Source organism: Lutra lutra, chromosome 6 (genome assembly GCF_902655055.1).
Source record: "Lutra lutra chromosome 6, mLutLut1.2, whole genome shotgun sequence".
Classification (NCBI taxonomy): Eukaryota; Metazoa; Chordata; class Mammalia; order Carnivora; family Mustelidae; genus Lutra; species Lutra lutra.
The window spans coordinates 141,192,326-141,205,428 of NC_062283.1; the positions used below are offsets into that span (position 1 = coordinate 141,192,326).

The 13,103-nt window shown below is 38.3% G+C and overlaps 1 protein-coding gene across 7 annotated transcripts in view; it reads right to left on the reverse strand.

The window, feature by feature from the left end:
- IPCEF1 (interaction protein for cytohesin exchange factors 1) overlaps positions 1 to 13,103 on the reverse strand; it is a 181,792-nt gene that overhangs the window by 68,445 nt on the left and 100,244 nt on the right. For 3 of the 7 annotated variants that reach the window (XM_047733015.1, XM_047733013.1, XM_047733014.1), the window contains 2 exons: positions 8,426 to 8,465; positions 7,614 to 7,783 (listed from right to left, as the gene is read on the reverse strand). In XM_047733015.1, the coding sequence (XP_047588971.1) occupies positions 7,614 to 7,783; positions 8,426 to 8,465 (210 nt within the window). Of the gene's footprint in view, positions 1 to 7,613; positions 7,784 to 8,159; positions 8,345 to 8,425; positions 8,762 to 13,103 lie in introns of those variants that run through there. The other 4 variants (XM_047733016.1, XM_047733011.1, XM_047733017.1 and 1 more) reach the window with 4 other exon arrangements.

Genomic DNA, 13,103 nt, shown 5'->3' on the forward strand with positions numbered 1-13,103 from the left:
ACAGACAGAGATCACAAGTAGGCAGAGAGGCAGGCAGAGAGAGAGGGAGGCAGGCTCCCCACTGAGCAGAGAGCCCAATGCGGGGCTCGATCCCAGGACCATGGGATCATGACCTGAGCCAAAGGCAGAAGCTTTAACCCCCTGAGCCACCCAGGCACCCCATACATGAAATTTTAACAAGGGAAGTAACAGAATTCAAAATGTACTCAATTATTCTTACATTCAGATTTTCGAGTGGTATGTAAACAATCCTCACCCATGAGTGGTCACCCTGAGGTAAACTGCTCACTTACAGCGGCTAAAACATCCTACGTTGCCCTGTGTCAGTATTACACCTTCCAATTTCCACTTTGGGGCACTCTAGGAACTCTAGGAACATATACTGGCAAAGAGTTCATCAATTTTACACAATTAGTCTGAATTGCCTTCTCTGAAGAAACATTTTTAAATATTGGAATTTTGTTCAGGATACACTCAGAATTTGGTTGTTGACTAACAATAAATGAAGCTCAAATAAATTAGAGGCTCATTGTTAATAAAGTATCTCATTTTGGTATAATTAACATAAGTTTTTGATATAAAAACATAAGATGCTCAATAATGCTTTGATTCATTGCTTTATATAACTAATTGATGATTAAGCAATATAATAAGTAATTTACTCAAAAAATACTGGTCCCCACTCTGTGCCTACCAGTTCTAGGCTCTAGTGACACAGTTTAAATGAGAAAGGTAAAGAATATACCTTCAGCTGTTTACACTGTAATTGGTGAAAGAACAAAATAATATATAATAAGCTCTGATCGAAGTATTCATAAAATTCCTCAGAAATTTTTTCCAATCTATGGTAAGCTCATGCAGGCATTTTTCCAGAATCTATGCTAATAGGTGATTGCTAATCAAAGGTGCAGAAGACTTCAGTGTGTTTTTCCAAGTGAAAATGAACTCATTATTTTTCTTATCTGAAAGAAAGACACTTCACATTCACTAAAACTTCCAGAGGAGTTGTCTCACAGAAAGAGAAACTCTGGCTTTCAAGTATCATTTTCTGCAAAAGTAAATTCTACCTAATCTAAAAACTGATTAGATGTTTGCTATAGAGATTCTCGTAAAACTGACTCCAAGAAAAATCCCTTCCTCCAAAATTCACATGCAGTGTACATGCAGTTAAAGACCAAAATCACATGATACAGACCCAATTGCTTGCACTCACAGGCATGTGAAACCATTCAGATGGTGAGAGAGGAAGCAGGTCACTGCTGGGCAGGCAGACTGGAGTCTCAGAAACTGAAAAGTCTGCATAATATGTATTAAACAGATATTAACCTCAAACCTCCTTAGTCCTCATGAGTTAAAAAGTTGGTCAATTCATCTCTTCTAGGTGAAGTCTGGGAGCCCCAAGCCTCCCTTGAGTTGTTGATGCAATAGAACAAATGAAATCAATGAACAGTTACTGAACTACAAACAATACAGGTTTCTGGTAATTTTATACAAAGAATGTACAAAACTAAAAGAAAGAGTAAAAGACCAAAACAGTAAAAGACAATGAGTCTAAAGGAAATTCACATTTTTAACCATCTTCTTCCTCCCTCAGTTTTTATATTATTTTCTCAAACTCCCAGGCTCCAAAACTTGGAATCATTCTTATTTTAGCCTCAAATGTTTTGTGTCTTACATCTAAGCACTCAACAGATTTTGCCATTTCTTACTGTTAAACATGTCCCACATTTTTGCTGTGTCTACTACAGGCTAGGATTTCCCATCTCAATGCCTGCATTTTGTCATATCTAACTGACCTTCCAGAAGCTCCTTTATTCTCCGTACATCTCATTTACTATTGCTAGGTTAGTATTTTCACTTGCTAATTTCATTAGATCATTTTCAGTTTCAAGAACCTACAGTGGCTCCCTACTATCTACTGGACAAAATCCACATTCCTGCACGGTGCATTTGATGCCCTCGTGTACTGGCCCTGTCTCACCTCTCAGGGGGGACACCAAGCAGCCCAGGGAAAAGAGCCTGGCCTTGGTACTGGCAGATCACGTTTTTTAATCTCAGCTCTGCCATTTACTGCTTATAGGACTTTGAGCAAGTTACTTAAATTCCCTAAGCTTCAGTAAACTCCCTTGAAAAATGGGAATAATAATATTTGTCTTGCTAGGTTATGGGAATTCAATATAATGCTCCACACAGTGGGTTGGCATTGCTCATCTATATTTTCATTCCTTTGTTCACATAGTCTCCCAACTGGAATGCCCAACCCCATACTCTTCTTCCCCGGAGGGGAAAAAAAGAAAAAAAAGAAAAAAAGAAAAAAAAGCTGTCTTCCAAGGCAGATCTTAAGAGAGCCTTCTCCCTGAAAATTTTCTATATTCACTGCAATGCACAGAAATAATGTTTTCAGATTGGTAAAAACTATGTTTACCTCATAAAGGAAATCTTTGACCAAGGAAATCACGTAGCTTGGAAAATGATTTTTTTCTTTAAAAAAAGGGGGGGGGAAGCATACCTTTTAGATAGGACAAAAAGAGAGAGAGAGAGAAACTTCTAGAGATTAAAAAAAAAAAAATCACTGTGACAGAACTCCCTCACATTTGGCCCAGACTATTTCTCCTAACCCTAGAATTTACAGAATTCATCAGTACTGCTCAATTCAGAGCATTTTTTTATCAATCTTTCTTTGATTATGTCATTTATATAGCTTTTTCTTCTCTACTACTCTAGAAGCTCTTAGTACAAGAAATGTAGACTCTTGTTTTTTATTCCTACAATTGCATTTACAACTGTTAGCCAAAATTATTCCTAAGACCTCAATAATACCGGTAGAAGGATATGTAGGTGGGCGGGTAGATGGGTGAGTAGGTGGACGGATGATAAAGTTTTCATGTTAGGTTCACTTAAAAAGAAAATGTTTTAAGTCTACTCTCTGTAACTAATATTAAACTATGCTTTGTTAATTAAAGCCTAAATTATTTAGGCAATGCATCCAAGTCGTATGCCAGCGTAATGTATATGTCCCCTTGATGTATTTTAACAGTCCACACACACTCTGGATAAAGCAAGAAAATACATCGCTGAGATGAGTAAATGCTCTCTGAATAGAAACATTTCAGAACCTCACTAATTTTAAATGGGTTATATAATATGCATTTACTTTATAATCTGTCTGGGTATAAATAAAATCCAAAATACCTTTCCCAGGGAACTAAGCAGGATTTTAGTGAAGAATTCTCAGAAAAGAAAACTAAGTTACAGCAAAAATGGGAAAATCTAAAACCTTAAAAAAGTAAGAGTTTTAATAACTAAGTAATGACATCTTAAGGACTTATTGTGTCACTAATTTGTAGTAACACGCCTGAAGGAAAACAGTAACTCAGAATTTTGCTTCTCCTTCGCCAAAGAGAAGTTGGTCCCAAACTTCTCCAGCTGTGCCTGATATCCAGGTAAAGTGCTAGTGTGCAGGGGCGTTTCCTGGGACACCTGCCATCTCTCCGTCTACGTTTCTGCCCCGAGTCTGATGATCCTGATCAAGAGACCCTTGTTTACAACCAGGGGACATGGTTAGAAAAAAATCTTTTAAAAAAATATATAGCCCCTCATAAAATGTCCCCAAATGGAAGCAGATGTACGGGACCCACTTAGGACCATGGAGCCCTCCTAGTGTATCTCAAATTGGACCTTTTCCTGTATTTTTATTTTCAAGATTACAAGTGGAAATCTCTTTACTGGAAAATCACTTTCCATCAAAAGCAGTCTTTATCCACCCCATTGCTCACATGTCCCAGGGGTAATGTAAATGCTGATGATTCCTAACCCTTACATAGTTTATGAAATCAACAAATATTAATTGAGTGCCTAATAAGTGTCAGATACTGCACTAATGATATACTTGTGGTCCTGCCCTACAGAGAATAACAATTATGGAAATCAGTAAGCCTAACAAACATGTGCAAAAGAGAAAGAGGAGTATAAAACTGAGAAAAGTATATGCTGCTACAGGAACAGGCAGAGCCACTCTCATTTAGGTCAGAGGACAGAGTAAGACCACGTAGAACAAAGGCTACTTAAGTTAAAATTTGATAAGAAGGCCAGCGGGATTCTGTGGGAGAAAGAAAGACTTTTGGGCATGGAGATAGACAATTTTCTGAGCAGAGCAACAGCATGTGCACAGAGGCTTAAAGAGAGTGTCAGCCTATGTAATGCTAACAAGGGATTTTTTTTTTTTTAATTCTGTAGTTGAAGGTTGGGTGGTGAAGGGGCAGGGGGCAAAATAAGAAGGATACAGTACAGGAGACTCTCCTAAGTGAGGGAAGAAATTTATACTTTATCCCAGGGGAAAGGGTAAACAATTGTGCAATTGCAAATTCAGAGTTGTGAACAGTCTGAATTTTTATGGCTATACAACTTAAATATGGTTTTGCAAGACCTACCACGCACTCTTGCGTGCTGTAGCACTTTCTGAGCATGTAATACAGGGTGTGGAAATGGCAGAGGAGTGTCTGGACTTGACCTTTCTCAAGGAAATCCGGGTGGGGCTGTCTGAGGTAGCAAAGCCTCATGAAGGAAGAAGGTACTCCATGCATCCATCACTAGGGAGCAGTACAACAGAGAGGCGCCCAGGATGGGGAGGGTGGTGCCTCTCCTCAGGTAGGAGTCAGAGACCAACAGAGACAAGCAAAGGGGTCCCACAAGATCGCCATACTTTCATCTGAGAATTGCCCTAGCTTCCACCTCTAGAGCTGCTCCCAGAACCCTACTGGGTCATTTATCCCAGTGTCTGCATGGGGTCAGGCTGGCCAATGGTAACAAGCCTGGCTGCAGAGTCAAAGGAGCTCAAGGTGGTCTGTTTTCCCCCCTTACTACCTGTGTCTCTTGGGAGCTATGCACACAATCTTCCTGCATTTCAGCCTTCCCAACTTGGAGATCATTACTACCTCGGAGGGTGTTTCTGAGAAGAAAGAGCAAAGAGTAGGCATTCGATAAAAGGTGGTTCTTGCTGGGAGGCTACTGGCTCCATTACCTCCCAGCGTCAGGCCATGGAAGAAAGAATAAGGAATAGGGAACGGAGAATAATGAGAAGTTTGTTCCTTAGGTGTAGGTGACTTGGGAGCTACTTTGTTGAATCTGAATTCCTTGGGTGGCAGAAAGTAAATAAAAGTTCTTAGCTTGAGGACATGTGTTTGGCTCTTATTTCACAGTTGACATTCACACAGATACCAGGAATATGACTGTTAATTAAGTGTTCATTGAGTAGCCTTCTTTTTCCCCATAACAAACATATAATTAAAATGTCAGGGTATGCATGCACACCCACTCTTGTGGGTGTGTGTGTATGTGTGTGTGTAAAGAAAGAGAATTCTTCTATAACAGAGTCATAGAATTAAGGAGTTGGAAGGTCCTTCTCTTACATACCACTAGTTTATTAGGATAATTCCAAGTCCAGATAACAGTAAACTCATTCTCTCTTCAATGTTGCTTATCTAACTCTATTCAAATACATGATTTGTTACCCAAATGTTGCTTTATAGATTTGAGTGAAGGCAAGTGAGAACTGGGTTCTTAAGTGTGTCTGGTATTCTTTCCTTTTCCTCTTTTCCAATCTCGTCTCAGCCCACACTTCTGTTCCCTCTGAAAGCAGGAGTTTCCTAACACCCCAAATAGGTAACTGTCCTCTAAGTTCCTCCTGGAAGAGAGGTTTAGACAAATGAGACAATGAAGCCACATTGGCCAAATCTGTACCCATGTGTGAATCAAAGGGGGCTTCCTTTAAATTCTATGAAGACAGACAGCACTCCTCAGAACATATTTGTTGAATAATTTGAGAAAATTCATGCCATACTTATATCTGAGTTTGTTACTTACCATGCATGTGCCATGCCTCATCAATACCTAATCCTTCCAACAGCCTCTGGAAATTCCCAGAGGGTATTAGAAGGTGTATCAGTAAGTCCTCCTGTTTTATAAAAGATTCAGATTATCACTTACCACAACTACCCAAAAGCAAAAGTCCAAAATAATACGAAACAAGAGGAAGAAATTTATATTGACCTTAATTCCTCTGAAGAAATAAGCTATGTTCCTTTAGGAACAATTCCTGAGGATAGAAAGTGAGATCCCAGCCCCATGTTGCCTTAAACTGGGTAAAACTACTCCACATTAGACAAGAGATGATGGATATATCCAGAAGAAGAGATGAAAGGAGAGAAGGGACATAGTAAGACACCGCATACCCTGCAAGGTGGTTCTTTCTCGCAGCCCTCCCAAATCTTCAATAAAGTTGTTAAAGCTCAAAGGAACCTCGAAAAAATACATTTTTATGGAACTCAAAACACCATGTTTTGCACAAGGTGAAACCAAAGCAATAAGCTTAAGAACAGGGCTGGAGAGGGGTTGTAGAGAGAGAAGCGTGGGAGTGGGAAGGAGGTTGCTTATTCCAGAGCACTGGAGTTGGATTTGGGTTCAGTTTTACCAAACCTTTACAGGACAGGTGCCTAGGGGCACATGGGTAACATAAATTTCTTATTAATGGTCAATGAATGTAAATTTGTCTACTAAAAATCTTACCCACAAACTATACCCAGAACTTATATTATGTTTGTGATGTTACATGATCTAAAGCTCTGTTGCTTGAGTGATAGGCATCCACAAGCCATTTTAGATGTATGGTGTCATAAAAAAAAAAAAAAAAATGTTCTGGCTTATGGGCAGTCCCTAGGTAAATTCCCCTTAACTGATGAAAGGACATCCATTGCTGATTTTCACCAGACCCCAAAAGAAACTCCACCTCTCCTGAGATCGGCAATTGACTATTGGGGGTTAGTGGAGAAAATTCCTATATGAAAAGTCCCTATTCATTCCATATTCAACAACATCATTGTCCTTAAAATGTTTCCAGCCAGGAAATATCAGCAAACCTTCTAACAATAACTTTATTTCCAGTCCTTCCCAACAGAAAACTAGCCTGTGAAGCAGACCACAGAAGGGTACTGCTAATTAAAGATAAATTAGGCAACTTTCTTCAAGCGTTGTCTGATCATCCCTCTTTAATGCCATCACTTAGCGTGCCAAGGAATAAGAGCCAACAGTAAGCAACCCAGGGCAGGTTAGTGAGTCTAAAACCAACTCACTCAATAAAGAAGGGCAGAGGAAAACATAGTAAGGAAGGAGAAATGAAAATATGTTCTATGGACTGAATCAATTTACACCCTTAATATGTCTTAAAGCTCATGCCCTTTTTTCATAGAAATCTGAATAACACAAAGTTTCCATATAAAGTGCTGCCCATGTAAATCCTGAAATGAGTAAAATTTTGTCATGGAATAGTAACATTAATAGACACTGAAAACCTCCTTCAGGAAGGATATAAATTTGGACACCCCTCTCCAACAAAAGATGAGTCAAGCAGGATGATTTCTCTCTTGCATAAAATACAGTAGAATAACCTACATATCTCTTGAATCAGGAACGGATTCTAGAACTTATTTGTTTGTTAGGTCTGTTCCAAGTCCCAGAAATAAAAAATGAACTTCCCCATAGGGATCCCCTGCTCCTCAGTGGTCTTTAATCCACCCTTGTCAAAACGGCTGAAAAGGAGAGGAAAACAGTAGACTCACCATTTGATTGCTGTACCAGTATAGCGATGTTCCCTTCAGCACTACCCAGAACTTTTTCCATTTGTTGGTCAGGAAAGTTCCTTTTTCCTTTTTCTTATACAGCCACCCTTGGCAGTCAGCATGTCCCAGGTCTTTACAGGATATCCTCCTCCGACTCATCGTGAAGAACCCTGCAACAATTATATGAAGAGGTAGGTAACATATTATCCTGGTTTATGTGACAGAGTGAAAGGTAACTGTTAATTGTTTACCTGTTGGGAATTGGATTTTTTACCAAGATACATGCAAAGTAAATGCAAAAAAAAAAAAAAGGGACTAATTTCTTTATTTTATTTTTAATCATTCGTTTGGTGCTTAGAAGGTACAAGATAGGACCAAAGAAACAGTGAGACTAGAATGCAAGTGTTAGTCTAAGAATATTATTCAACAAGAATAAGTTGAAAAAATTAAAATCGTGAGGCTGGCAGGAACATCATTGCCCTAACACAGCTCCTTTCAAAATAATAGCAGTCATTATGCAATAGATGGAGAAGGGTTAATGCCCACCTAAACACAGCCACTTCCCGACTCAGTGCCAGCTTTTCTAAGCTTTATTGACATACCACGAGGGATTAATCCAAATGAACAGCATGCCGTCATTTCTTAAAATCGATCCAAAAATAACCAAAAATTTAATCTGCCATCCACCTTCTGATATTAGCATTAAGACAGACAAAAATCTGACCCCAAAGAAGGCATCGGACAGAAAACCCACACTCACACGCACACAGGCACACAAAAAGGGGATAAAGAAACAAAAGAGATCTAATTACCTTGAGTTTTCTTTCTCTGCTTCTGACGCAAGGGAACCTGCTGATAATGCAGGAAGGAAAGAAAAGAGGAAATTTCTGATTGTGTTGTAACATTTGTAAAGAGAGAAGGAGGGAGGGGGTGGCAGTGTTTATGAGCAGGATGGAAGCTAAAAAAAACTCCAAGCAGAGCTAAAGGGGAGCTACTCGCTGAGGCACAAAATGTGCTAATTAGAATCGGTAGACGTTGAGCTGAACCTGAAGAAAGATACAAAGACCCGTAACTCGGCATCTATCACTAATGTTTCCTGTTTCCACCACAAGCAGCTTTCGAGCTATCACTTCAGTTAGGACAGGATGATGTGCACTGGAGTTCTTAAAAATAGTGAAATATTTCCCCTTTGAGTGTGTGTGTGTGTGTGTGTGTGTGTATGTGTGTGTGTGTGTAGAAGAAGAAGAAAAAGAAGAAAACCAGATCCTGCTTCTTCTCCTGCAATTTCTAAATAACACCCATTATTTCAATAAACTGGGAAGATAACTGTGATCTCACAATATTACAGGTTCACATCAGATCATTAAATCCAAAAAAAAATTATTAAATCCATGGCCCTGCCCCCGCATAAGATGATGCATAGACCCCATGAATTAAATATCCCAGAAAAAGAAATTCTACAACCTCTTTTGGTGACATCTAAGCAACTCTCAACTCTACTTATCAGGAAATTCTTATCTACAGCCAGATTTAAATTACTCATTTTGTCTTTAAGCATCTCTGGATATTTCTCACATGTCTTAGAGAAAATAAATTAATTTCAACTTCTATGTTATGCTAGCTCTTCAAATATTCAAATCAGACATAAGATAACATATCTGAAGTACACATCTTTCACAATACACTTTAAACAATTTGTGTCAGATCAGACTATCAGCAAAAATAGATAACAACAACAAAAAATGCTTTCAAATGACCTCGTGTATGTGTGTGCATAGAGACATTTTAGATTAAAGAAGTTTCACTTTTTCTCCACAATATCTAAGCTGAATTTACTCAGATTTAAAATACTTAATCTTATATGTTTACAAGTAGAGAATTTGAAAACACTGTGCATAATTGCAGAGCTACTCTCATAGTTGGCATGTAATCATAATACAACATTTTCTAATGTTACTATAGAGGCACTTGGCTACTATATTCTACATAGTTAACTATCGATCTACCAGCTATTGTAGATTGTTCTATATGTGTGAAGAGGGAATATGATATAGGGGTAATAAGATGGGATTTGTAAATCCAGAGGCCTGAAATCAACTCCTTGCTGTCATAATTACTAGCTGTTATTATGCAGGGAAAAGTTGATTTACCACTAAGAACCCACTTCCTCATCTGCAAAAGCAAGATATTTCTAATAATTCTAATCCTATGGGTGTCATAGATATTCAACAGGATTGTATATGAAAATGCTCCAAAAACTAAAAAACATTGTATTATTACAGATATAAGCAAATACTTCATACTAATAAACAAAAGTTTCAGCATTTTTGGAATAAGTAGGACTTGTATTTCCTTCAGCAATGTTGATAAAGTTAATGTGCTTAAATTATATTTCCTGGGAAATCTCATACTGACTTTTTATTTTACAAATGTTAGAATAAAATTTTATCCCTGAAGTCATCAATAATCCATCCTTGCAAGACACAAGACATAACACAGGCAGTAACTGCCCTAATTTTTAGGCAAGAATAGATTTTTTAGTCATGACACGTGACTAAAATTTAAGCATAGGATGACACCAAGGTCCTAGTCTCAGCTCCACTTCCCTGAATCTCTCCCACCCTGACCAGCATCTTGGTCTAAAATTCCCACCATTCCCTCAAGTGGTCTCCTGGGGTCTTTTTACTATGCAATTATCTGAGATCAGGAAAATCAGTTAGTACCTATTCAAAAATTTTAGCTCAAAGACATATATCATTTGGACAGTTAAAACTTTGGTGAGAGGGGTGCCTGGGTTAAAGCCTCTGCTCAGGTCATAATCTCAGGGTCCTGGGATCGAGCCCCACATTGGGCTCTCTGCTCGGCAGGGAGCCTGCTTCCCCCCTCTCTCTCTGCCTGCCTCTCTGCCTACTTGTGATCTCTGTCTGTCAAATAAATCAATAAAATCTTTAAAACAAACAAACAAACAAACAAACAAACAAAGAAAAACTTAGGTGAGAGCCAGGACTAAAGGCAAAGAAGAGAGTAAATAAATTTAGATGTGGGAACAGAAGCATTCCCAAATGGTTCTGGCCCCAGAAGAACAGGGTGAATCACACTAGTCCACAAAAATAGCAACTCTCAGAAGAACAAAAGAAAGGAAAGTATCAAGAGGAGAATTGTAGAACCTGTGAAGGGAGGCAGCGCTCAGACCATCTTGCCTCACCAAGAACCAGTGAATTTCCTCCATCCGCCCCTTCTGAGCTCCAGTGGGATTGGGAGCACTCCAGATCTTGCATCCAAACTTAGGGCTGGCTCCAGAGAAAGCCCAAATGAAACTGCAGGTTTTGTCCCAATTTTGCCAAGACCAGCCCTCAGTGTTAGCCAGATTCTTGTACCTAGGCTGGGTGAGAGTGGGCGCTCCCGGCAGAAGGATGGTGAGCATCTAATACCAAAAACGATTTTATTCAGACTTTTTTAAGGAGGGTAAAGGAGTTTAGTCATTGAGTATACCCTCCTCTGACCATATTTCCCCTAAGACAAATTATTATAAAATCTAAATTAACTGTTCAAACTGTTTCCCCCGACCAGAAACAAAGTATATATTATAGAAATAACAAATCATCAGGAGTTTCAGTTTCACTTGGCGTATATGAATTTGAAACCTACCTTGGTTTACATGAGAGAATGAAAACAATCTTGAGAACTTCAGTGAGTTTAAGATAGATCTTACTCCTCACAACAGGAAGTGGAACCCACGAACTAGTCAGTTTCAAAAAGATCTTACAGTGTGGTTTTTTTCACTAGGTAAGTGAAAAAAAGCCAAGCAGCCAGTTGAGCAATTTATGAGATAGTTTTTCAAAAGAGGAATTATAATTCATTATCATAACAAGTATCCAGAGCCTAATAAAATCTTCCCATTGGGATGCTGTAGGTAAAAGTGAAGAATTACTCTAAATTCTGAATTTGCACTAACTTGGTTCTAAAATATGGGGGAAATTTTTCTTTTAAATATTTATTTCTGGGGTGCCTGGGTGGCTCAGTGGATTAAGCCTCTGCCTTCAACTCAGGTTATAATTTTAGGATCCTGGGATCCAGCCCCACATCAGGCTCTCTCCTCAGCGGGGAGCCTGCTTCCCCCTCTCTCTCTGCCGTCCTCTCTGCCTACTTGTGATTTCTCTCTATCAAATAAATAAATGAATTCTTTAAAAAAAAAAAAATATATATATATATATATATATTTCTTTTCTACTGGAAAATACTTTTATTTTATAAAATGGTTACAAAAATTCATTTATTTACTAATCATTTAAAAACACAGATAAACATGCAAAGGAGCAAGTACAAAATATAAAAAGGGAGCTCCTTTGATGTTGAATGATGATGGTAACACCCAAGTTACAGGTAATTAGTACAGTGACTTCCGATCTATATAGTAATTGGTAAATCTTGCAGGTACAATTTACCCCCATGATATACTAAAATCCAAAGTAAGATGGTTTCTCATTCTGTGAAACTTCATAATGATCCTGGTCTTTAGCAAAACTATACAGTGATATGCTAGTTAATGGGCCCTGATTTGTAGCATTTACCAGTTCCCATGGTGTGAAGCCTCACATCATTGTCAATTTCAAACTACCAATACTTTAACCAAGCCACAAAATTTCTAAATGTTTTATAGTCAAGTCAATTCCATCTGACAGAGCTGTTAGGAATGTTTCTCCACAAATGGCTTTTTCCCACAAAGATCTTTTCTCCTTCCTGGAAAATTAAACTCAACTTTATAAAGGGAATTTTAAAGCTTTCAATTATTAAAATTTTACCTGAGAAAATTCATTAAAATCTCGTTTCTTTTTTTCAGAAGACTAAACACCTTAAATATTACTTAATAATTCATGTGAAATGAAAGTCTCTAGTGAAAAATGGAGACAGAGAATAGACATTCTAATAATAATAGACAGTAATAGAAAACAATGACAGCTGGAAGATATATAATGTTTGCCACGTGCCTGCACTGCCCTGAATCTTTTTGCAAATACCAGGATTGAATCTTCACAATTATTGTGGTTTAGGTGCTATTCTTATCCCCATCTTAAAGAAGAAGAAAATTGAAGATATTGGATTCAGGATTTTGTGCAAAGTCACAAAAGTAAATGGTAACATGAAGATATTTATTTCAAGAATAAAACTCACAATGTGGTAGCCCCTCTTACAATATTTCTGTGTTTGTTGTTGATGTTATATAAAAGAGTAGGACAGGAAAGCAAGGACTAGAGTATGAAGGAAAGGAATGAAAGCAGGGTGACTAGGAAGAAGGGGAGAAGAAGGGGGGAAGGAAAGAGGGGAGAAGGAGCCAGGGAGAGGAGCCAGAGAAGTGAGCAGAGGTTGGAAGGGGAGGGTGAAGAAGAGGAAAAGTGAGAATGCAGAAAGTGAGGGAGAGTGGAATGCCAGGGAAAATCCTGGAGTTTCTAGCTAAAATAATTGAATAAATGACAGCAATATAGACTGCAT